At 41.0% G+C, this 27,176-nt stretch overlaps 1 protein-coding gene across 3 annotated transcripts in view; it reads left to right on the top strand.

The window, feature by feature from the left end:
* Window positions 1–27,176, top strand: part of TFAP2D (transcription factor AP-2 delta) — a 52,321-nt gene that overhangs the window by 10,043 nt on the left and 15,102 nt on the right. For all 3 annotated transcript variants that reach the window (XM_064650779.1, XM_064650778.1, XM_064650780.1), the window contains 4 exons: window positions 6,633–6,798; window positions 9,414–9,532; window positions 16,898–17,039; window positions 22,571–22,684. In XM_064650779.1, coding sequence (XP_064506849.1) covers window positions 6,633–6,798; window positions 9,414–9,532; window positions 16,898–17,039; window positions 22,571–22,684 — 541 coding nt within the window. The remainder of the gene's footprint in view (window positions 1–6,632; window positions 6,799–9,413; window positions 9,533–16,897; window positions 17,040–22,570; window positions 22,685–27,176) is intronic.

A 27,176-nucleotide genomic window follows, 5' to 3' on the forward strand; every position in this document is an offset into this window, starting at 1 on the left:
CCTGTCACCAGCCAGGGAGAAGTTCGGTGAAGAGAGAAGGTTGGGTTTTGAGAGCTTTTTTTGTTTGTTTGCCTGATGGTTTGTTTTATTTTGTTTTGATTTTCCGGTGGGATGTTGTTTGTTTGAGGGTTGAGTTTTATTTTTTTGGTCAGTTGTTTGTTTGTTTGTTTGTTTTCCCTGCTGATCTGCAAAGGGATATTTCTGGCTGTGGACAGAGAGATGTTGGAAAGCCCCCGGGTAGGGATCTCACCCTCTTTGGAGCTCTGCGCTCCTCCACTCTCCTGCTGGGGTTGCAGTTGTGTATTATTATTCCAAGCTGCGAGGTGCCATGATTTGCACAGTCCCAGCTTGGATTGCCTCAGCGGAGATTTTGGAGCCACACACACACACGGGATGCTCCACACAGAGCTGTCCTTGGGATCCCACAGCTTCAGGCACACACACAGGGAGCAAAGTGTGTAGAAGCACATGACAAGTGGACACACAACATACACACAACACACACAGACACGACACACAACCAGCCAGGGCCTCCTGAGAGAAAGAGGCAACATCCCTCACTTTGTCCCACACAGACCCCACTTGTGGGACACCATGGACAGAACCTTAAACCTTTCCCACACCCTCACACACACAGCCCAGACCTCGGACAGGCTCCCCAAGCCTTCGTCCTGCAGGAACCAGCACAGGGTCACAGACACTGTCCAACAGCGCTCAGCGATTTTCCCAAGCCACTGGTGCAGAGAGGGCAGGGAGAGCCATTGGAAAGTGCTGGTTAGTTCTTATGGCTTGTGTACCGAAAAGAAGAATGAAACAGATTTCTTGTCTTTTGGCTCTGGTTTGGACCTTGTCCTTCAGCCCAGGAGCTGTAGAAGTTCTCCTGGGTCAGCGCTGACACATCTTGATGATGGAGGGCTGGTTCTGGGTCCATGAGGTCTTCTTATGTGTTCATACAACCTTTAAAGTTGAGTTCCTGTAACAATTCCCCTTATTTGTATTGTTCTGTTTTCAACCTTGTTTCTCCCAAGCTATTTTTAAAATATTATTTAAACTTAAAACTCTTACCACTCTTAATAACCTTAAAAAGCCAGTGTAGGTAAGAGGTTGCTCTTAAAACTGCTGACAGTACCCCTGCTTTCACTGAATCTTTTGGTTTCTATTTAACAAACCCCCCATATTTGGTGCATGCAGGCATGTCTTTGTTTTCTTGACGTGAATGTTGTAGTGAGAGGCATCTCAGAATTGTTTCTGTTCATGGAACAAATCGGTTTTTATGACTATTTACATGATGCAAAGTTTATTAACTTAAAAGAATAACTGGGGGGGGGGGGGAACAGTACTTGGTATTTTTCCTGACAAATGTAGATGAGTTGTAGAATTTTGAATATTTATCTCCTGATAATAATGACTGGGTCATGTGAGGATAATTTGGAGAATATCTTAGATTGTTTATAGACCTTTGGGAACTGAACATGCTATTAAATACTGATAAACTCTGCATCGTTTACTGCTTCCTTAGACTTACTGTGTGCTAGGGAAAAAGTGTTAAGGAGAAGCAGATTCTAATGCCTTCATTTTGTAAGAAATTGCCAGAATTTCAGAACAGGGCAGAAAGTGTACTGTAAACTGAAGACTCCCACAAACAACACCTGTAGATATAAATAATAGACTAACAAAAAGCATAACATGCTATTAATATTTTATATAAGATTAATCTGTTGACATTCAGCCGTGCTTATACTTAATAATGTACACAAGTACACAAACATGTATATCCTGTAAAACAAAATAAGCAGTGCTTCTGCACTGTTGTCACCAGTGTATTATGATGCTTCCTTACATAAGTGCATGATATTTACAGGTGAATATCTTGGAGAAAAGGGTTACTATTGAATGAATCTAAAAATACTCATCATATTGTGCCTGTTACGATTAACAAATAAGAAATGACTTAGCAGAGTGTAAGGATGTATCTATACAAAATTATAGACACACATTTTTAAAAAATTTTTCTATTTGAAAAACCATCTAGTGACATCAACTGATATTTCTGTCGTTACAAATAAAACAAAAACATTGTTTGTGAAAAGCATAAAAATATGTCAGAATATGAGTTTTATGAATGAAAGGATGCACAGATATTTAACTCTGAGGGTGTCAGGGAGCCTTACATTTCAGCAGGTGCCCAAGTGCATAAGTAAATCAGAATAAATCACCACTCTCCAGCCACACTGTTGTCCTCTTCATCCACACAAAGAGAACCTGCAACTAAAACAGCCCAAGCTCTCTTTGATTTGTGGGTTATTGGGGTTTTCATTTTGTTGACAAGACTGTGGGGTTAGAATTTGGCTCCGTTGTTCTCACTGCTGTCACCTACACAACCCATCATCAGCTCGTGCGGGCACTTTGTACTGACGTGCTATTTGATGGGGAGACAGGAATAGGGAAGGGAAAATACTCTCCCAATGTTTGCTCTGACTACCTTTTTCAGTATCACGTGGTCTAACTTTTGCTTATTCTAGCCTTGGGAAACAAAGCCAAAGTGCAGTTCACAGGAAGGAGTTTGTTGTGTTGAGCATTAAACAGCCAGAGGGAAAAGGATTGGGCCCCAAAAGTTATCCAGCAATTATAAACTTAGTCTTTTGTTATTCCTCTCCCTTGGATCCCTTTGAAAATAATCATAGGTTAGAATCACAGAATATTTTGGGTTAGAAGGGACCTTTAAAGGTCATCTAGTCCAACACCCTGTAATAGGAATATCTTCAGCTAGATCAGGTTATATATGATCCCCTGAGGTGATTTGGTGATTCAGTACATGGCAGTTTGGGGTCTTTCACCCTGATGTGGTAGGCTGCATAAAGCATATCTCTTCCTCACCCATCTTTTTCCTTGAGACCAATCATATTTATTAAAATTAACATGAAGATGAAAGATTAGAGGGTAAAACTCTGTCGTGAAGAAAGAATTAATTGAGTAGAATTGGATGAAAGGAGCTCAAACGAAGGGTTTGTGTGCCTGAAAGCTTCCCTTCTTTCTTTTTTTTTTCCTAATCTATCAGTTGCAATATAAAATATATTCTCCCTTCATCTAAATCTTGTCTATCCTGTGTTTTCAGGCCTCTGTGGCTGTAAGAGCACAACCATCACCATTGACAGTCATCTCTAACACAGTATGTTATGGCAACAGATGAAGTCAGACCAGACCATGTAATCACTTCCCTATGGGAATAAACAATTGTCCTTAAAAGAGTCTTCTTAACATTCACAGACCTATTTCATGTGGTACTCAGAGCACGAAATTGCTGAGGCAATTTGCTGGATGATCCTACCAGTTATCCCTCTGTCTGCCTGCTCTAATTTCTTTCTCCCAGCTTTACCATAGGACCAATGCTGTGGGTAACCAGTCAGGGAGCAGTGGCCACAGTTTTCCCTTCTCCATATATGCTGGTGGGCACATTACTTTGCTGTTTGTGTGTGTGTGGCTCTTCCTTTTATGAGCTGAGGGGGTTTTATGTATCCTGGCACCAGAAATTAGTCTGTAAAGATTTTTAAAGCCAGTAAAAGCTGCTAAGAGGAATAGAGATCTCCAGGTTGAACTTCTAGACTCAAAAGACATTATTTCCATTCTATTTGTGAGGACAGTTTCTTCTGCTTCTTTGGCTTGTGTCTGTTAGCATCCCACCACTCAAATACCCTGATGGGACAAGACTGGCTCAATAATTAAATGAGAATTGATTTTTCCAACAGCACCTACAGTGGCACTGGGTTGACGGGGAAAAAAAGCTGGTTGTTGCCACTGCTGTTTAGTGTAACTTCAAACATATCTCGTCATCTTCATGTTGAGCTGCACTGCTTCAGAAAATCATTTTTGCACTCTAACACGTGATCAGAATATGGGGGAAGGAATACACCAGAGCATGTGTGTTTAGCAAGAAACCTAATCCTTCATCTGCCTGTGTGGTTGCCCTTCTCCTTTCCTTTTTCTTTCCATCAGCCCTACGTGCCTTTTTCTGTTTACTACGTGGTGTAAAGGCCAGGACTTCATCCATATCCTCTTCAAGGTGGAGTTTGTAGTAGGATATTTGTGCCTTCAAAAACACACACAGTTTGTGACAAAGAGCTTCATCTAGAAAGCATCACACCACTCTCTGTTGCTGTGTCAATGAATAATTAATACAGTGAAATAATTATATGCAATAGATTTTGCCTTCTTGTGATTTACAACTTGTTTTCCATGTTTCTGGAAAGCAAATGGCCTGGACTTGTTGTTTTCTTTTAGTTTTAACCCACACCTGGCTTACCTGGAATTGCTTTGTTTGAGGTCACGTTGCTCAGGCATGATTTTTTAAAATATTTCAAACTGTAAGCAACTTTCTACTAAATAGAAAAGAGAAGTGTTCCAGTAAATTCTGGTTAAGGTAGAAGCAGCTGCAGGGTAACAGGTTTTTGGATTAAAGGAACAATTATTTGTCTGGCATAAAGAGTGCACATACTGGCTTAACCTGGCAAGAAGATAAACTTTAATATGACACTGATTTCAGTACAGTCTCACTCATTGTAAAATCTACAGACTTCCTGAAGTAAACAAATATGTACACAGTGCCACTGTTTTCTTGACACATATATATATACACGTGTGTACATGTATTGTGTGGCAGATGCCAAACAAACAGATCTACTCAGTGTTAACGCTCTTCACAAATGTACCTGACAGACCAGAAGTTTGAAAACGTTGCTTGAAAATATTTACAGGTTTCTGGGGAAAAAAAAATCCACTCCCCACCCCCCCAAAAAAACCCACCAGAACAACACAAACTCAAATTTATTTCAGGCATGTGGCACCATATTTCTGTATTTGAGCATATGAGCTCATTAATTGCAGCTTTGAGCTGTGTAAAAATGTGCATCAGTGCCCTTGATGTGTGTATATGTTTGGTGATGCACGATTTGTCTCTATATCCTGTTTGAGAAGTGGACACTAATATCTGCCCTGTAACATAATTAGAAAAGTCATAAAATACCCTGCTGTAGTGAGTCAGGATCTCATCCATCTGGGATTGATACCAAGAGATGTTCTTTTCTAGTGTTGCTGTCAGCACAAATGTTTAAATATACCTTCAAGAGCTGAAATATTTGGAAAGAAATTCTGTTTGCCTTATGTAAGCAAGCAATAGTCTGCTTTTAATGAAGTTTCATCCTTCAGTCTGTCTCTATGGGAAGTGGAACAGAGTCACCTTAATTTTAGGAGGAACTGCGTGTGGAAGAAGATAAAGGTGTAGGATCTTGTCTAAAGTGATCTTTTTTCTTTTCTTTCTTTTTCTGTTCTATTCTATTCTCATTACATAATTTGGATTATAAACTAAAATTTTTAAGCATAAAAATGTGAGCTCTTATAGTGAAAAAAGATTAAGGTCTTTGCGGGAAAGAGGAAAATATCATGGTAGTTTAAAAAATACAGTGTGTTTCCTTTAAACATGAATGATGAGCACAGATTAATTTTGCTCTAAGAAGGTCTCTATATCACCATTCTCACATAAACCACCTGAATTCCTTGTAGTAGTGCACTGAATTATACGATATTTTATATCACTGTCATATGCAGCTCATTCTTTTTTTCTCATCTTTTCCCCAGAGAAGAATTGTGCATGCAGTGGTAAGATTTATTTCTTCCACAGAATTTTTTATTGTAGTCAGGTTGGAGAAGGCAGGTCAAAGAAAAGTGTTTTGCACTTGGTGATGAAATATGTGTTAGTCCTTAAGATTATTTCTTTTTCCCTGGGAGTTTGTTCTACTCTCTTGGATCAGTTGCAGAGAAAGTTCTCTCTCTCCCCCCCTCTCTCTTTCTCTCTCTCTCTCTCATATTAACTTTAAGTTAAAAGCTCAGTTTTGCCTGAGGAGGTATTGATCACAGTCTTGACTGAAAGATTTGGTGATCATTCAGCACTTTTAGACCCAGGCCAAGTAATTGCCACTCTCAAGAAATAAACAATTCCAGAACTAAACTGAGATAAACTGATGTAGCTCAATAGATTTCAATCGTTAATATCAGCTGAGGATTTGACCTAACTTTGGAAGGAATTTATGAGAGTTCAAAGGTGTGCAAAGCTGTTCTTGCTGCAAATCACTGCAAACCTACAGCGTTCTTGCATCTTCATAATCTTAAATACTGCTGTGAGAATTAAAATTAACATTTCTCATTAGAACCAACGTTCTAAATTTTTCACCAACCGTGTTTTTTAAAACCATGAGTGATATTTAAATATGGTTCAATCTGGTTTTGTTAATCCTACTAGATAGAATAGACCTTAGTGATAATAGGTACTTTTTACTGAACATGAAATCAAATCATATCAAATAGCCTTAATGACATACTTTGACTTTAAAGTTTGTGAGATTTAACAATTCACTCTTCCCACTCTGAAATATCAACTCATTCATCTTTCTCAAAACAACAATACTATAAAAAACCAAACAACAAATACTATAAAAAACCAAACCTCACACCCCCTAAGAGAAACCAAACCCAAACAAAACCAACCACAAGTAAACAACAGAATTGTTCTTCATGATCGCATTTGCCAAAACACGGAATATGAGGTTTCCTCTGCTCTAATATTTATTTTTTTTTTGTAGGTGGCACTTGTGTTGTGAACCCCACAGACCTGTTCTGCTCCGTCCCTGGCCGCTTGTCTCTCCTCAGCTCCACTTCCAAGTACAAAGTGACCATTGCAGAGGTGAAGAGGCGCCTTTCACCCCCAGAATGCCTCAACGCCTCCCTCCTGGGAGGGATTTTGAGAAGGTAAGTTGAAGGTGAGACTAGCAAGTCCTAGACAATGCTGTCATTTCTGTAATTTCCGTAAAGTTTTCCGTAAATTAGAAAGTTTAAATTTTTCATCAAACTGATTTTTTTTTACCCCCTCAGTTCAGTTGCTCACAGACATGGAAAGGTGTCGCTTTGCCTTGTTTTGAATGGGAAAAAAAAAAAAAAGAGCTTTAATGCGCAGAAAAATGTGTGGAAAATTTCACCAGAGCTACAAATCTGACTTCTTGCTGAGAAACTACCTCAAAACAGATTGTTTTACCAAGTGTAGGTACAGCCCTCATTCAATTAAAACCTAAAATATGGAGGTGTAAGGATGCCTTTTTTCGTCCCTTCTCCTTGGCGTGTCTTTTGAGCACAGAAAAGACAGAATAAGCTGGTTTGGCTTTTCTCGTGGTGAGATACTGGAGGAGAAGCAAGTAATTAGGTGCAGTTTTGCCTCTGACCCTTGGCTGACCAGAGCAGACACCTGCAGAGAGCAGGAGAGAAATGAGGAGAGAGGCAGACTGTGCCTCACATTGCAAGTGGAAAACAAGGAGGCAGCTGTAATTCAGGCCGGCATATCTGAGTCGTGGTGTCCCCGAGGCGTCAGCTCAGATGGCATGAGCTACTTGAATACCCTTTGATCAAAACTAGCTGGAAAGTCATGGGCTATTTCACTGCTGTCACTGAGGGCCACACTGATCCTCGCACTTATACTGAAAGTCATTTTAACCAACCTGCAGTATTCTGAGAGATGTGGGCATTCAGGAGCTGTCTCGAGCCATCTTGGAGAATAATGACTATAGATCACAACATTTTTTCAGGGCACAAGCCCCATTTAACTGCCTCTGTAGGCACTGAAATCCAAAATCGACATCCACAAAAACTTTCCTCTCTTTTTGTTTCACACTGGAGAAACCTCCAGTGAATATTCACTTTAAATACTCACACTGCAGACCTCACTACTACACTGCAAGCTATTGAGAATTCAAGGACATCGATTTGAACGCGGGGGTTCATTTCTCTCTTCTGTTAAAATGCTAGAATATTTCCCATAACTTTTTGACCCAAACTAAATATCCCCTCTCCCAAATCAACCCTGGCCATGGTTCAGGAGTTAGCAAAAGGCAGGGACCAGTCCCAGCCAGCAGTTTGGATGTGCTAATTCTGTTTTATGAAGCAGAGAGTATAATTGAACAGATTTGGTCAGGTTATAATTGAGGGTTTCACAGCTAAAGAACAGGCTCAAACACCCTGTGTTTGACCAGCAAAGATATAGCAAAACCAAATCTCACTGACGGTTTGCCTGAGACCTGGCAGGGCTGGTTTTGCATTCTGTCAGCAGCAACTGGCTACATATTTTCCTAAATAGCTTGCCTTCGGAATAAAATGTTCTTCAGAAAAAAGTCTTCTCAGAAGACATCTCTGACATGACCAGAGTTGTGGTATTTCTTAATGGGTAATAACATATATCCAAATGGTGACATTCCAAGTTTGGTTCCTTCCTCTGCCTGAAACAACTTTAACCTGCACCTCAAAACATCTGGTTAGTTGTGCTAAATACTCAGCAATTGTTTTTTTCTAAGCTGATGGCCCCTCAGTCTCATTTGGGGTTAATTATTTGTTGTAGAAAAGCAAAGGTATAATTGTGGCGATGAGTCTTATCTAGTGGACAGGTCATTCATTTGGGATGGGAGATATCTGGGTTCCAGTCACTGCTTTCTTCACTGTTTAAGCACTTTAACATCAGTTATTTGCTGGCAGCCGTCTGCTGCATCCTGTAAAAGACACAGGTTAAAATTCCCTCAGGCTGAGGAAGAAATCATACCTATTTCTGCTGCATAAGTGAATATGTCTCAAATGCTTCAAACACTGAGGTGCTGCAGAAAAGCAGCACCTGGATGCATCAGGAACCACTTTGTGAGAACAAAGACACAGGTGTTTGGGACAGGGGCATAAATAACCAATGATGGCTGAGATTTTAGCTTCAGCATTTCCTGTCGCCTTATCCTTTCTCCTTGTAAATTTTGGGCTTTGTAGATAACATTTTTAAGTACCTAAGTGTCTACATAAATTATTGAGGGATAGTTAGATGTGGGTTCCACACAGACATCTGCATTTAAGTAGCTCTCTGTCTTCCTTTAATGGTCAGATGAGCCAGATGAGTAAAGTCTACTCCTGCTGGATATCTGTTTAATGTAATTCTAGAAGGTCATGATTCTCTCTAGTTTGTCTTTGAAACCTGGCTTGACTAAATCAGATATGAGTGTTTGCACTGTCGATATTTATATTTAGTTATTGTAATCCCAGGCTCTGTGCCCAAATCAGGATACTGAACTCCACCAGGTGGAAAGCTGTCTGAAGATCTGATGCCCCCATGACAGGCATTAAAATGTTTAACTCTGTCAAAGAATCAACGTCAAAGACTCACACAGGGCAAGCAGGACATTAAGAATACAGCTCTGAAACATTTTTCACTGATATCACTGTCACAGGCATTACCCCACACATTTATCAACAAAGGGTGTACAATTTTTGAAATTATATTAACATGGGAAAAAGGTGCAGAATAATGAGAATTGTCTCTCTTTCCTGCTATTCTCTCATGATAGAGCGAAATCTAAGAATGGAGGACGCTGCTTGAGAGAAAAATTAGACAGACTGGGACTGAATTTGCCTGCAGGAAGAAGAAAAGCAGCAAATGTCACGCTCTTGACTTCCTTGGTAGAAGGTAAGGTTTCTAATGTTGCAATACAGTATATAACTATAATTTAAATGTTTCATTGTATCCAACTCTTTTCAGCCACTGTGTTAAATCCCATAATCTGTATTTTGTATACAGAGGAGAACTGACTTGCCTAAAGCCACAGACAGAATGAGTGACAAAATGGAAGTTCATTCTGAGATATCTTGGCCCCCAGCAAGTGTCTTGGTCTTGCAGTTTCCTCAGCATTGATCTGTGCTTTTTGTGCTGGGATCTGACTTACAAATCGATGATTCAAATGTTTTTGTGAGAGAGATGAATGTCTTATACCAACTCTATAAGTAGGTTTGTTTATCCTCTTTTTTTTTTTTTTTAAACTTGTGAATTTCCTGGAGCTGATCCAAAAATGTGATGATTTTTTTTCCTCTCATAAGAAAGCACAATATTTAGACAAGCCTTTCCCCCCCACACACAAATGAATGAAATCTGTTTTCAGATAAACTCTAGACAGGCCCAGGAGATACTTTCTTGGCCTTTATTTGTTGTTTAAATACCATTCACCAAATACTGTCAGGCTCTTCAAACCTCCAGCTGGGAGATGCAGGTTCAAACCCCTCAGGCAAAGGGAAGAAACTCTACCTGCACCTCTTCTATTCTGGGTGAATCCACTAAGTATCCAGTTTGTTGTCTGGCTGCAAGTAGCAGCTCTGGGAATTTCAGATCCCTCCTCCTTGATGTTGAGAGAACTCAACTCATCCTAAAGGTCAATGCCTTCTACGATCATACCCTGAAAGGTCCATATAGATCTGGGCAAGTAGGCTGAAGTCTCAGCACGTACTACCACAGAATTAGAGAATTAATTAAAGGTTGAAGCTGGAAGGAACTTCTGGTCATCTCCTAGTCCAGTCCTCCTGCTCAAAGCAGGGTCAGTTAGAAGAGGTTGTTCAGGACCTTGTCTACTGAGTCGTCTTGTTATCTCAAAGGATGGAGACCCTTCAAGGCAGAAATAGTGTTGAATCCTCAATACTGGAGGTTTTTCAGTGTCTCTGACAAGGGACTGAGGTTTTCAGGGGCCACTGAGCACAAAGAACTACAATGGGGCTTCTTGGAAATACAGGTGTGTCCATATCACACCTGCTTGTAATAAAGGGAAAGCCATAATGGATTTACAATCTTAGAAAAGGTACCAGGATAGAGGAGCGAGGGCTGTTCTGACCCTCACAGTCCTTCAGGCATCTCAGGTCAGGAAAGAATAAACACAGCTATGACTTTTATTAGTGAACAGAGCAATGGCTTTAAGCTGAAAGAGGGTAGATTTGGAAATTAGGAAGGAATTCTTTACTGTGAGTGTGGTGAGGCCCTGGCACAGTTTGCCTGGAGAAGCTGTGACTGTCCCACCCTAGGAACCGTTCAAGGCCAGATTGGATGGGGCTTAGAGCAACCTGGGAGAGTGGAAGGGGGATGGAACTAGATGGTCTTTAGGGTCCCTTCCAACCCAAACCATTCTATGATTCTGTGGCCAGTTATTCACCAGAAGAGACTGAAGGTGAGGTAGCTCTCTTCCAACTGCTGGCCTGGGATTGGTGACAAAGTTCCTTTACTGTAAGTCAGGACTGAATTCCTGTTTCCCAGGAATGGAGCTGTGCTCCCCTCCCTGTCCTTTAATCAAAGCCAGTAGCAAACCTGTTATCGAGCCTGTGGTGTCGCTTTTGTTCTTGGGCTGCCTTACTGCAAGTCCTAAAGATAAATACTGAGGTGGCTGAGCTCACTTGGACAGAGACCTTTTTGCCTGGATATGCTAATAATGAATTTTATCTACTGGAATTTCTGAGAATGGCACCAACATGTGTGTTTATATTCCAACAGAAAACAAAACAAAGCTCATTTTCTGTTTGTGTAACCAATCCTGGGTCAAACTTGACAGTGCTTATTGAATTCTTTGTTGTATAAGCTGTTCCCCTCTGGACATGCCGATACTCCTTCCAAGGGTAACTAAATTATATCACAGTTTTTGCAAAGAAACCCATCCCTCAATGGTTCCTGCTGCTGGAAGAGGCAGAAATGGAAGGACAGAGGCTTATTCTGTGGTTTAGAGAACACATAAAGAAAGCATCATTAGCTTTTTCTGTGTGATTTCAATACAGAAATTGAAATAATCATTTATTGGTCTTATTAAATCCTAGACTGTGTGAACATCTCATACAGATTGTGTCACTCTTGATTCCTTTAGATGGTTCTAAATTTATTATTATTAAATGTCTTCACAGTCTTCAGTATATTAAGGCCTTTAATATCTCGGAAAGGTGGGAGTGTGCTCAACCTCAAATATCTGTTTGATGTTAGAAAAGACAAAATTAGTTGTACCATGAATAGGTATATTGACCAAAACCATCTCAAAAATCTCTGGCATGACTAATATTTCTTTTCCTCTAAAACAAACTAAAATAATTGATTTTTGGGGAATACTGCTAAGTGACTTTATGAATATGAATTTGTGTCCTTCTGTTTTCTGCAAATGTATTCATTTTTGAGTTCAGCATTACTGCTGGATGTTTACTGTTATTCTTGTTTTGGTCAGGTTGTATCTTTAGTGTCTTTGGTAGGGACTTGTGGAGCCCAAAGTAGGAATTGTTTGACAGATCAGCTCTGCTCCTTTTGTCATCCACATAAATTAGTACAATGGGTGGGAAGATGGACAGGGAGAATGAAGTCAGTATTGCAGGACTCTCCTCAGCAGAATGGGACAAATCCTTGTGCAACCTGTAGGGGAGGGATGCCCTCTAGTGCCTGGATTAGATGCAGGGAAAGGTCATTTTTCTTACGAGCTCCAAAAGGAACATTCCTACATCTTGGCTAATGCAATAAAGGCTCCTTCACTAAATACTAGTATTGCCAAGGCTAAGCCTTACCGCTGGCTCAAAAGAGTCAAAAGCCACTCCAATGGCAGTAAGGAAGGATGTGAAAAGAGGAGAGATGTCCCCTTCTCTTTGGACATGTCACTTCTAAGGCAGAGACATAGCATAAATGTGATTGCAGATGCAGGTAAAAGCAATGCATGAATGATTTTAAAGCCATCAGATAAAAATAATAATAATAAAAAAATTAGAATAACTTACGAAAATATCTATAGTTTGTTTTCCTGTCAAACCTGATTAAGACACTAAATTTCCTAGACACAGAGTTAATGGCATTCCTCATTTGGGGACCAAAACTCTGGAGAAAAATAGGTCAGTGGTTACTTTTTTCATCCTGCTCTCAACTGTCACAGCTTCTCGCCCACCAGCCTTTGTTTAAATACCCTTCCACTTGTTCCTCCTCCCTTCTCACCCTACAAATAGAATAAACTTTCCTTCCACCTCCCGCCTGTCCCTCCTCCCCCTGAGTAACGTTTCTGCTGGGTAGAGCATCCGGAGGAGGCAAAGCCGAGCGGAGAGTGGGAGGTTCAGACGCCGTGTCCCCCTCCCGGGACACAGCTCCTGCCTTCACTCCGCATAGGAGCATCTCTCACTCTTGCAGGACCCAGGGGACCCTCACGCTGCTCCTTGCACCTGCCCACAGAAACATTTCAAGGTACTCGTCTGGTCTCTCCGCTGAGGGTTTCCAGAGCTGTCTCTGCCAGTTCTGCTCCAGCAACTGTCCCTTTCCATCATGGAAAGCTCTCGGGTCAGTTGTCAAACTGCAGGGCAGAGGCAGCGCTGCCGGGAGCTGCAAAGCCGAGTGCTGGGTTTAAGGAGAGTCCACGATCCCCAAGTGCTCTTTGTCTCTCCAGGGAGGAAGAGCTGGAGATGTCACACACAGGGGAATTTGATTTTAGATTGGATTTTTAGATTGAAATCAGGCAACTAACTGTAAAAGTAAGGGATTTTAGAGGTTTCTACCTTTAGTGTGACTCCTACACTGATGTCAATAACGAGGCAGAAGGCGGCAAATCTAAGGCAAAAGAGGTCAGTTCATCCACATTTCCAACATTTGCACATTCTCCCCTAAAATAAATGTTATGATGTAGAAAAAGAAAGAATATATTCTAGGGCAATTTGCTTTCCTCCACCAAGTAGATTTATACCCTACTATACAGTAATCCAAGGGACCTTCAGTCACAAAAAAATAAGTATATCACAATCCACTTTTAAATATCAAGTCATCATTGGGTTCTGGTTCAAAATTTCATCTTTGCTCAACACAGAGGTATGATAAATCGTGTTCTGCAGAGTGTCCAAATTTTTATTTTTATTTTTATTTAGAATTTAAAGATGTAATTTAGGATATCTACTCCTTATGGCATAAAGAAGTGCATGCTTATATAAATAAATATACACAGCTCTAATGTATATTTGTGGTATACATCAGCTATCTATTTCCATTAAAAATATTTTTAATTTCTATTTAAAATATTTTTAATTATTATTTCACCAAAATAAGTGCTATATTTGTATCTACATTTTTACCTGTATATATCCACAGCAGATTAGTGGGTTTGTTTCTTTTTCTTCATGATTTTATCTCTTCATATACCATTAGCATTCAATCACAATCCCTGCTGCAGACAAATTTCATACTTTTGAATAATTTTCTCAGATCATCAGAATGGTGTAGTATAATTTTCTCATCTCTACTAAATAATGTAAACCATTTTTGTAAATATAAGTTTGAATGACAATTCACATTTTCTTTCCCCTTTTTTACCAGTAAATGAAAACATACAAATTTAAATCACTTTGCTGTTGATTGTGTTAAATAAATGCCTCCATTTCATCACATAAAGTTTTGCTCTCTAGAAGAAACCAAGATTTTTCCAATGGCTAAATATTTAAATTCTTTGCTGTCTACATTCCATGTGTTGTTACTGGGTCTGACTGGGACCACAATAGAGTTGTCTGGAGAATTGTAATTCCACCTGATGACAGTTCCAAAAGGGTTGCACTTTATCTTCCTTCCATGCTGGAAGGAAGAGAAACCTATCAAGTATTTTCATGGAATTTGGTTGAAAAAAAAACCCTGGTGCTCTTCTGCAATTGATTTACTCTTCAAGTCTTTATTTTAGTAAGAGTAAAAGTAGAGCTGAAATAGAAATTTTGAAGCACCTCTACAGGAATTTAATAGCTACGGCTTGAATTTGTATTCTTTCTCATCTGTGAAGAAGTCTGGGACATGTTTGTCCCAGAGGTGGCAGTCAGCTCTATGTCTGTTCATTCTGATTCACTTTTAACATATCACTGAAGTCCATTTTGTTTTCACTGAAAATTACTTTTCTAGAAGCTGTAAACTAAATGGAAACCATTTCTGCTTTCAACTCAGTGAGAGTGGTTGCTTGTTAACTTATTCTTTTTAGGCATGCTGGAAATCATGTTTAAAAAAATCCAAATGAAGCAGATGATTTTGATTATAATCTTCATTTTTTGCTGTAGAGTTGGTTACAGCTGCAAAGGTTGTTGTTGGTTGAGATCAGCAAACAGGTTGCCCGGGAGCGGTGCAGGTATTTTGCTACTACCTGAATTCAGCTGGGTCAGATAAACACACAGCAAAGTGCTGGTTTGTGGAATCAAAAGGTGTTTTTCTCATAAAAACTCCAGTGGTAGAAGGGGAGACAACAAAATCTGGAAAGGGGGAAAATGAAGTTGGAATAAAGGTCAGTGACTGTGTTTCCTTATTTCTGATGCTGTCCCTGGCACATAACCACTGTTTCCATGGAAGTTCTCCTCTTCCTTGTCTTGGCCAGGTCTGTGCAGAGCACACCCAGCCTTGCTGGGGATGGGATTCACCTCACCATCTCCATTGCAGTTCTATCTGTCCTTTCATGTCAGATTGTAGCAAACAGGGTGAAATCAGCACGGGGAATTAATGCTTAAATTAAATTAATAATTAAACACTTGATTAGGTTGCTCAGAAAAGCTGTGGAATCTCCATAGTTGGAAATATTCCAGACTAGGCTTGAAAATTAATAACCTAATCAAAGCCATGCTTCCTGAGTTCCCTTCTAATCTAGACTTTTCCATAATTCCTCTGATTCCCTTTTGCCTTCTATTCTAGTATAGGACTATACATGCTTCAAGTGCTAGTTTGTCTCCATTGAGTTGGAGGTATAAGGTCAGACATCAATACTTACAGTTAGTCAGATGAATTTCACATGTTCTCAAAGGGAAGAGTTACAGGTCCTTCATCCCTCCAAACTGCTCACCTGGAGCATCAACATGATCTTCAAAGAGTCAGGGTCCAATGCCACTTCTCCTGATGGCAATCAAACACACAACTCTGAAAAAAATAAAAATAGGATAAACCCCCACAACACCTGAACTCCAGATCTATTCTGGAGTAGACCTCTGTTAGTCACTCATGCAGATGTGCTTCAGCATATGCTTCTGGTAGCTGACCTATTTCTTCTTATTCAATGAGATGAGAGCAAGTGTCATCTGGAAGTGCCTATTTCCCACCAGGGAAAGACTAATTTAGGCACAGATGTTCACAATCCAGGCAGCTGCTTTTGATCAGATAAATCCCACACCAGGGTTGTCAGACTCCCAGCATGCAGGTCGGAGTGTTCAGTAAACCCTAAAATAAAGTTCTGGGTTCTCTAAGGTAGTAAAGGGAGTCAGGTTCTTCCAGAGGTATTTGGCAGCCAGCATGAAGCTGGGTTATGGTGCCCCAGTGTCTGTAGTGAGCTAGAGAGATGCTCAGTGTCACAGACTTCTCACAGAGCCTAATGGAGCCAGGTACTTCTTTTCCCTTGATTTAACCGCCTATAAAATAGCAACTGTCTTCTGCATTGTCCTCCCTGTTTGTTTTGCCTGGTCTATTTTGCTTGCAATCTTTTGGAAACAGGTTCATTTCTTGTATTCTACTCTGAGGTCTACTGATCTTTAGTGTGGGGCCCTAGTATTGTCCCGTTGTCTCAACCCCTAAGCAAATATATGTACGTTACCTCCATGGCTCTCTCCTGGTGCAGAGGGCCATAGTTCCATTAGACATAGGGAAGTGAAGCACCAAAGGCTGACTCAGCTCTTCAGAGTTATTTATTCCTACCTCCCAATCCTTTCCATACCTTAAATATCAGTGATGAACTGGCCTTACGAAACTGGGGCAGTTGCCCACTACTCACTGGTGGGAAGGGAGGGAGCTAAACATAAGTGTCTTGGCTAGTATTTTCTGATGAAAGTAGCATCCTTCCTTCTCATAAGGGGAACATCCCTCCTATATTCTGGCTGGCACCATCTGATGACTAAGCATGAACAGATCAAATGGGCTGAAATGTGTAACTGAGTTGAGAATGGCTGTCTACAGAAGTGATTTGCTATTGTTGGTTTGTTTGTTTAAAGAGCGAAGTAAATCTGTAATAATAATAGTAATAATAATAACAATAACCCTAAAAACTGACTGACCCCTTTTGTTTGGCCACAGGGGAAGCACTACATTTGGCCAGAGATTTCGGCTACACCTGTGAAACAGAGTTCCCTGCCAAGGCGGTGGGAGAGCACATTGCCAGGCAGCACATGGAACAGAAAGAGCAGACAGCGAGGAAAAAGATGATCCTAGCGACAAAGTAAGGAGGGGGAACGAGAAAAGAAATCTGTCTGTCACTTCTCCATGTTGGATCTGGGGGCTGGAGGAGGGAGGAGTGGGAGTATGGAGCTGGGAGTGTGGTGACTGCTATCACAACAGTGCTCAGTGATGGAGTGAGAGCAACCCTCGCCAGAGATGTTGAAAGAGGGACCTTATTTACTACAGGGAGGGTTTGGTGGCTGTGCTCTCGTTGCCTGTGGTTAAGGGGGCACGCACAACTTCTTAGATGCTTTGGTTTAGATGAGAGGAGGGGATATTATTACGCGGTAAGATCTGTAGGACAGAGACAGGCTTTGTCTCCTGTTTGCATGTGAGCACGAGATCTAAGCTCCTGCCGAAGTACTGGTTACCCTCAGATAATTATCATTAGTCTGCCGAGGGAGTGTTGGGTTTTAGAGGGATAGATCCTCTCTGGATGGAAATTGCAAGAGTTCCCCTGAAGTCAAAGGCACTGGAACAATGTACAACAGCAGGGGAGCTTTGCTAAAGACATTAAAGACACAAAGAGACACCAGACATCACTCTAAACAAGCCACTCGCCTCCCTGGAGCAGTAACAACATGTTAGGATAACATTTCATCTAGGTTAATTAGCCTTGATGAGGGAGGAATTAGCCGTCATGAGCCATGGGAAACAGGGATAAATAGCCTGCATGGAACAGTGTAGACCTACCCTAGGTGTGTGGTATGACCACATGGGGTAACCTTGAACACATTCACGCTCTCCCTGTGTTTGCTGCAGTGTTACATGTGAGGCTGCAGCACAGCTGAGGCCAGAAATCCAAGCCCTCAAATCATCACCTCAGTGCTGGAAATGTTTGGAAATCATCCACACTGTGATACACCCAGCAGAGAGGAATCATCCTGTAATAGGGAAGAGGGCTGACCAGCAGTAAGGTTGTCCTCTGTATCCCAATGTCCTTCTGCTTTGCCAAGACTCCTGGCCTTGATGTGTCCCTTTGTACCCAGAGCTCTTTGCCCTGAAGATGATCCAGACGCAGATGCACCAAAACATCCTGGGCTTGTAAATCTGTGTGATCCTTTCCTGGGGTGATAAAATGATCCCCAGGTGACTCAGGGGGCATTTTCTGGTAGTGAAGGCTGTGAGACACCTCACATATCATGTTCCTAATTTGTTTGTACACTAAAAGGAATAATTTAATTGGAATATGATCTCATTCTGACCTCCATCGACATTTGTTACAAGGGCTCAAGGGGTTTCAGAGGCATGAGAACAAACCAGCTGGCAAGAAGCAGGAAGTTGTGTCTCCCCATTTCTGTGTAGCCCACTAAAAACCTGCCCTCTAAGTGTGTAAGAGCTGATTCTACTGCTGGGCAGCACAGCCTAAATAAGACTTAACACTGTAAGTTGCCCCAGCTGAAGGATTTGACCCATCTATGAACCACCACTCAACCATAATGATGCAAATCCTCCCCACTTTTTCCTTGCTCTAGTGAGAGATCACATTGCTGTGGGTTGCAATAATCAGTGGGTCACTGTTATGTCCTGTCCCCAAAGGCTGTCAGGTTGAGGGGCACCCAAGAGTCTCACTACCCTTTCTCACCACTGCATACCTGCTTTCTCACCCTCTTTAGTGCTGAGATGGAGTGTCATGGGCCCTCATTACCCCTCACCACCGTGAACTTTGGGCTTGTAGGCGGTTATCCTGCACTTGTAAGGAACAAAATTATTTTTTCCCCGTCCTTTCAGTTAAAAGCACCAGCAAATTGAGCAGAGAGATCTGTCGATAATACAAAGGCCACATCCTACTGCAGTTGGTGTCTAGTAACAGGGACAGATGGGTCAATGTGTGTGCTACTACTGCCCTCTCCTGCCTGCAAGGAGAACAGTAATTCCCAGCCCGGTCTTGTCCAGGTGTTACAGGAGAAACAGGTCCGTGACATCATGGCATTTTCCAGCCATGCTTCCATATATCTGATACAAGGTACTCCAGACAATCATCAGGAGTTTAAATTGCTCACCAGTCATACCTAAGCTTTAGTTTTGCAGTTTCATTAATTCCACAACTTCCCTGACTCATGACCTTGTGAGTTATGACACCAAAAAAAGTGGTGGATTGTTATGCTGCCACCAAAACCAACACAGAAATCCCAGGGTGGTAAAATCTCTCAGGACAAGCTTTGCCTATGGAAAGAACTGAAGTGCTACTGCCTGTGTGTGTTGCTGTTGTCCACTGTAGCACGGAGGCAGAAGCCCATAGAAGTGCCTTTGGTGAGATCTTTCACGTGTGAGGTACTGAAGAAAAATAAAGTTATTTCCATAGTTCCTAGAATAAAGGTGAAATTCCATTCTGGATCTAAACACCCAGCTTCAGTGGCTCGATTCAGTTGCCCAAACACAAGCACCTCTTGCCATTTGAGTTGAACTGGATTATCCAACCTGGTTACCCACTGCTGCCCCAGGAGCACAAAGGTCTCTTTTTGTTACTGTGTTGCATTGCCAGTTATTATGGATGTCTTGGGTATTGCATATTTATGTGTGTGTACCTAAACAGAGCCCTTAATGTCTACAACGGTGAAGTCTCTGGTGTCCAGTAGGAACTCCCAGGCCTCCTTGTCATCAAGGGCATCTATACCTTATACTCAAGCAATCCACCCACCCTGACTGGAAGTAGTTCAGCTGCCATGCTCAGAACTGTGGCCCAGGAGCTAGTGAAGGCTAAAGGTTGATGCTTTAGGTGCCAACAGCCCTCTTTAACACACGGAGGCCACTGAGCTTAAGGCAATACTCTCTTCACAGCACAGTCTTCCACATGAGACAGAGGACACATATGTACATAGACCAAAACAGAATACTGTGAATAATGATTTTATTGTGGAGTTGATTACAGCCAACACAGAATAGTCAATATCTGACTCACGACACTTTTCTGATATCTGGTTCTTGGGTGCATGGAAACTCTGCCAGGAATAAATCAGACTCAAGGGTTCACATTTGCCCCACTCTTGTACTCAACACAAGGCATTTTCTTTGGTCACTGATAGGAATCATGGACTGGGTGGGCTCTTGTTCTGACCCAGTACAGAATTTTTTATCTTTTATTTGGCTTACTGGATCATCTAACCATGTATCACAAATCATTAGGTGTCTCCCCTGAAGGAGTGGCCAGGACTTATTGTAATTAATCTGTTCTCCCTAGGGCAGCACAATCATCTTTCTTTACTTTTTCAGTCACAGTCCAGCTCAGCAAATAACTGTCAGCCCCTCTCCCTGTCACTACTCCGGGTGATGTTTTACTGGTAGTAGAGGTTCTGAGACACCACTTTGCCTAGAAATCCCCTTGAAAAAAACCCACAAAAACTAGGTTACTGCCTTTTACAGGTTTTCATGTATAATAAAAAAGTTTTTTCTTTTCTTTCTAGCTGCCAACATTCAGTAAAGACTTTTGACACGTGAAGATAGAAGGGAACTTAATTGCACACTTGGTTCTGACACTTTCCTTTGTCAAAATAAAAGAACTTTTAAGATGAACTTTCTCAACAGGTAGAAAGTAAAGGTTGGAGGAAGGAGAGAAGAGCAGTGCTGACAGGGCCGACTGGGGATAGTAGATTGTTTAGAAGCCAAAATGACTGACTGTTTTCAGTTGTTGAAAGGAACTGTTTTTCCTCTAAGGACCTGATTCATTAAAACTGTATGCTGCATTTACATACATTTCTGCTGAATACCTCTCTTTGTCTGAAAGGCTAAGATGATGCTGTCTTTTCAAGCAGTCAGTGTCTGGGTTCATACAGATGACAAGCATTTGCAGAAATCAGGCTTGGATGGGGTCCAGCAGCACAGCAGGAAATAGGTTTCTGCATCTCCTCTCCTCTTAGTCAAGAGAGAGCTGTAGTATTCAAGGTCTGTATCCCCAATTTGTACAACAGTGATATAGTGAAGGGTAAAACAAGTTTAGTATCATTTTCTTGCTGGTAACTCAGCAATAAAGGACCTTCTAAAGACCAAGAAGATGAATTTACTCACTTCTGTCCCAAAAGACAAGAGTTACAATGAAGAACCCAAATTTTTCTAGGACCGAATGTGCAATGAGTCTTCTAACAGAAATCACGATGACAGAGGTGCTCTTTAGTATTAGAAACTGGCCCCAGGCACAAAGATTCCATCTATGCTAACAAAGTAAACCACACACACACACTGATTCATCAGATTTCAATTGTCCATGCTATTAAAATGTTAGAATGGCTCATTGAATTCTCCCAAACATCTTCTGGGCATGTTCTGTGACATAGCCCACACCAGGGTCTATTCTCAGGAAGCCACAGGGTTTAGGTTTAGGAGACTAGAGAAGCATAACTATGCTGACATCAGACGATGACAAATTGCTTGCAGGTATGAGGACGACCCCTGGCACTCTGTACTTCACTGGGTGGCACTGTTAACTAGGTTAAATGTAGTCACTGTGACCAGTATTAAGTCAATCCAACTAGTATCAGGCAACCTAACTGAATGTCCTGATCATCTGGAGGTGATCATGCCCTCCTGCCCCCCCATCAATGCCTATATTTCCAATACAGGCAATGGAGAAATAATTTGGAAAGGTCACTTTTCCCTTTTTAGTTAACTGTATCATAAACCAAGTGAAAGTTAATGATGTCTAGTCATCCATGGTCCATATAATATTCTGCTGAGGATAAATGGAGCTGATTTCGTTTCTTTTTTTAAAAGTATATTGGTAGAATATTCCTAAGCTAATTTGCAAACTGGCCCAATGCAACAACATCACAGGAATGAAAAGGCCTTATTCTCAGGTCTTTCCTAGTGTTAGGTCCTATATTGAGGAATCCCAGGGGATAAATTTAACCCTCAGGTGCTGAGGCATCCTGAGAAGCTGGAGGGAAGGCTTGAGAGGGAAGACAATAAGACCATCCATCCTTTACAGAGAAGCTGGGTTTCAATGCTGGTGGGAGACCAGACAAGACAGAGCCTGAATTCCCACTACAAGAGGTCTTTCCTTCAGAACTCCTACTGCTCAATTTGTCTTAAGGGTTGGGGATCAAGAATGCAAATCCAAAATATCCAGGACTTCAACTTGCAGAAAAACCGGTGCACACAAGCAAATGTACAAGTATTGGTGTGTTTACACAAAGTAAATAATAAAGCAATTCACGCATTTCAGGCATTTTCTAATGCTAGTTCAGCATTTTCTTAAGCTATAAGCCTTGCTTCAAATGTACATGAGCTAAGCCAGGCTTAACACTGCCAAACTGGGGCTAGTTCAGGAGAAAAATCACATTTTAAAATGTCAGAGTTAATATGCTTCCAGAGGGGAACTATTCCTGTTCAAGAGATTCTGTGTGTTGTTTGCTCTGAGCATTTGCAGCTGGGAAGCAAGAGATGGATTTGTTTGCCCTTAGTTTCTGTAACAGTACTTCTGCCAAGGAATTCTGTTATGAATGAGATCACTCAGGATAAGGTGACAATGTTATGGGAATCAGCTCTGAGGAAAGGATTACACCTGTCTTATTTAAGGATTTCTATTTTTCCACATAGACAAATATGTAAAGAATTCCAAGACCTTCTAAGTCAAGACAGATCACCCCTCGGATCCTCCAGACCGACTCCAATATTAGACCTCGACATCCAGAGACATTTAACACATTTCAGGTATGATTTTGAAAGAGGAACTAAATTAACTAAAATCCATAATTTTGATAAAGACTGCATGTGATGTTTTGATAGTGTTTGTTCCCTTGCTTAAAAGATATCCAAATAAACAATTAACATCCATAATCCCTGCTATCTGTGCCTATAAAAAGTGCAGGTTGGCCCAGCAATGTAGTTTTCAAGCTCACCTGCGTTCAACCTGCTTCTAGGACCACAGTCTGCTTAGAGTAATTTTCTACATCTGCTGGCCAAGTACCTTCATCTGTCCAGAAAGTTGTCTTGCTCTGAGTGTGACCCAAGTCACAGGTCACAAGTGGATGGTCCAGAAGTGTAGAAACTCAAGTTCAGAGCCAATATAAATTAATCAAAGTAGAAATAAAAGGAGGAACAGACTGCATCCTTCACAATTAACTAAATAGTTCCAGAACCTCTTCTATGCCACTGAGAGCATTTGACATCATCTTACCATGATCACACTGTTAACCCTTTGGCTTCTGAAGCAGACTGGTCTCAAAGTATGTTACTGACTAAAATAGTTTTACTGCAGTAATTCACTAATTTACTAAGCAACACCCTGGAAAAGTCTGGGAGAATGAAAGCTGGCTCAGACTAAAAAGCCAGAGATTGCTACTATATTTAGCCCCAGCTCCTGGGCCTGTGCCCTAGAAATATTTAATGTACTGGTTTAAACAGCCTAAGAAGCTCTTATGAAGACAAAAACCCATGGTACATGCACACCAACTCCAAATTTCATCAGAATTTTATCCAAGTTATGGATAAAAGTGTGTAGATGGTTTGGGATCAGAAAGATTTATTAGCCCAGGAGTTGCAGTGCAATTTCCTGTTTTTTTGCTTTAGGCAATGTGTTAGATACAGTGAAGAGTGAGGTGGGAACTTCCAGAGGGCCACTTTGAAATAGGGGTCATCTAAGATATTTATCAAAGATAAGTTTGATGAAACATCCTAGAGGTGCTCCCATCTTTGCTCAGACCACAGAGGGGAATACATAACTAGATGAGGCTACAGATTTTGGGGTTTTTTTCATTAATTAGCTGATATATGAAAAAACCATCACGTAAAGGATTGTTCCAGAGTGTTGTTTACAGAATATAACACCAAGCAGATTTTATAGTCCTATATAGTCCTATAAAGACTGTTGTATATTCTCTGCCACAGCCAGCTGAGCCACTCTTTTTCCATTGGCTGGGCAGACAACTTCTGTGTCCCAATATCCCAACATCTGCTAGTTATTAAGATTCTGATAGAGTATGAGGCACCCAGCAGCCACATACTAATGTTTAAACTAATGTTTAGTCCCTCAGACTTTGAATAGAATCCAAAATACCCACCATCCCACTTCTTCCGTCTAGCTGTTGGGGTGTGGGGAGTGGCAAAGGTAATTCCTGGTCCACAAATACACACATGCCTGTTTATTCTTACACATCTGTGCATCCTATGCATATGCAAACACACCTAGACTACCCCACTCCTATTCTCATGCACAGGCACACACATACCACTTGGGTGTATTATACTTTCCCTTATATATACACACTCCAAAACACCTTACTACACTTATTTATGCTGAATACTCATAGAGGGATTTTAATGGGCTACCTAAGCTTGTGGAAAAAAAAGATAATTCCCTGTAACATCCACATAGAGTACATGTGATATAAGGTAGCTAAACCCCAGGGATTCCTGTGTTTAAAAAAGAAATAGCAATCAGGATAAAATGCTGAATGCTTCAGCTACTAAAGCTGTCAACTGGTACAGCTCCCATCCTTCTTTCTCTGCTGCACTTCAGTAGGTAGGAGTACAAAGCTTCTGCAGGCAGCTCCTGGATCATTCAGTCCTTTCTTTCAATCTGCTATGGGCACTGAGTGTTGGACTGAAGATGGGCACCTGGACAAGTACAGGTCTTGATCCTACATAGACACTTCCCTGGATTTAAATCAGTCTTCTCTGATTGTGCTTGTGGAATGATGAGTGCTGACAGGCCCAGACACTGAGCTCAGACCATATTCCTTTTCCATCTAGTGCAGAGATGTTGAGGTCAGATCAGCTCCCGACCCAGACCTCTAAGTCTACTCTCCTACATGCAGGTGCCTCCATTTCAGCCAGCTGTGTATCTTCTGCCACGGTCTCCGGGCATCTCAGGCCTGTATAGCCTGGGAAATCTGCATTACGGTTAAGCAGGTCTAACATAGACACCTACATCAGTGGGGCTTAAATTTCTCTCTAAACTCCACTGACTGAACAGTCTGGTCTAGATCTCCAGCTGAGTGGGAGCTTGTCCAACCACGCTAGACATTTATACTGTAAACAGCTGAATAGAGTGTAGGCAAAAAAAATCATTATTCCTTTCCCCTAAATCCAGCAATCTTCACTCCTAGGTCATCCCAACCCCTTCTGCCAAAATTTGTCTTCCTGAGATTGCGTATCATAGAACCATAGAATCATAGAATGGTTTGAGTTGGAAGGGACATTAAAGCTCATTTTGCTCCAACCCCCAACTGAACCATGGGCAGGGACACCTTCCACTAGACCAGATTGCTCCAAGCCCCATCCAACTGGGCCTTGAACAATTCCAGGGATGGGGCATCCATGAGATGCTCCAAATATCACAGAAGGCATTTAAGTCTGTTTTAAATGCCAGAGAAGGTGTGAGGATGTGATTCACCATGTTTTCCAGGAGCATTAACTATTTTCTGTGTCAGGTTTCCAACACTGACTGGGTCTCTTTGTGTTTCTCTGAGGAATGACCCTCAAACTGAACCAGCCTGTGTCACAGGAAATTGGACCTGATCAGTTGGGGATGAGAGAAGTGGAAGAAATTCTTGGTACCCCAACACACAGAGAAAGCTTGATTGTCTTAATAAGTGGCTGGTCCTGATTATACATATGAAATTAATGTTATTTATGTCCAAAATGCCCAAGAGCTGTTGGGGCTCTACAAATAGGTCTATAGCAGAGGAGACATAGGTCTGAAGCAGTGACTCCATACAGTCATCACAAGTTTTATAGCACCTATATGTTAGATGTTATCTATCTATATACTTGTTCAATAGTGAACTTTTCATCTTCATTTATACCTTTATTCTAGAACACTGTTTTTTTCCCCAGTAAATCCTCTATTTCTATGCTGTAGAATTCTCTACATGGGTATGGGACCAAAGTATTTTATTTGGCAAGAATAAGTCAAAACCTTTCTCTAGAATCTCTGATAAAGTTTTGTGAAGGTTTTTAGCATAAAAATAATATGGTTTTGAATCACTATCAAATATGAGCTGATTTTTGATCATAGGAAAGCTCATATGGTTTCCTGCTGTTCATTCAGATTTAATACAACAAGAAGAGGTTCAGAAATTTTGCCTTGTAAATCATAACAAAGGCAGCACAGAAACAAGAAGATGATAAGTTGGTATTTTTTACTTTTATGTATATGCCTATGCCATATCAACAGTGCTCAAAGTTTAGATGGGGCTTGGAACAACCTGGTCTAGTGGAAGATATCCCTGTCCATGACAGGGGATTGGAACTAGATGGCCTCTAAGGTCCCTTCCAGCCCATACCATTTTATGTTTCTCTGACATCATGTCTGAAAGAAAAAGAGATTTTTTTATGACTATAAAAATTCAGAGGAATCACACAAATCTCTATTATTAAAATAAGTACTGATAGTGTAAGACTTTTTGAAAAGCTACAACATCTGATCCATACAGTGGAATCTGATCCAGCACTACTACCTTGGGGTGAAATGGAGTTTTCTTTAGGAATAAATTACCCTACAGCTTTTGAGCATGGAGTTATGCGCTCCACTGGCTTCTGATGTTACTTACTCAGTGTTAATTATTAAGACCTGAGTTCACAGACTGGCACAGGTCAGTTTGAAGCAGTTCTTCCTGTTTCCTCTGTTTTAAATCTTCAAGCCCACAGTTCTCTCTGAAGTTTTTCTGCTGAGTCCAAATTCATCAAGATCTGTAAACATGTGTCCAACCTGAAGTACAAGATAGTCCCCGTGAAGGGATCAGAAGTGCTGGGCTTGCTCAAACTCCAAACTCAAAGTTCACATAAAGCATAAAACAGGGGAAATCTTCAAAGGAGCTGCCAGTGAGCCTGAAAACTGCTGAATTTTGCACAACTTTATGCAAAAAAAAGAGGCTTCCCTGCACCCTTGGTACAACAGTGTTTGTGCAGCTGCTCTCTGAGATGTCCATCCAACCTGAATTTAGAAAACTGAATTCTCCATGAAGAATGATTTTCCAATATTGTTTGATCAGGAACAGACAATTCTGTAGAGCCTTAAATTTGTAGCAGCAATTGTTGCGCACTATCTGAGCCAGGGCTGTATTATGTTTGCTTCATTCAACATTCCTCCCTCTTCAATATATTTTGGAGGATATTACTGCAGAGAAGTTATATTGATAACTTCAGTTATCAATGTGCTGTTGAAGTTATATTGATAACTTCAAATAACCTCAAATATATT

This window comes from Pseudopipra pipra, chromosome 3 (assembly GCF_036250125.1).
Source record: "Pseudopipra pipra isolate bDixPip1 chromosome 3, bDixPip1.hap1, whole genome shotgun sequence".
Taxonomy (NCBI): domain Eukaryota; kingdom Metazoa; phylum Chordata; class Aves; order Passeriformes; family Pipridae; genus Pseudopipra; species Pseudopipra pipra.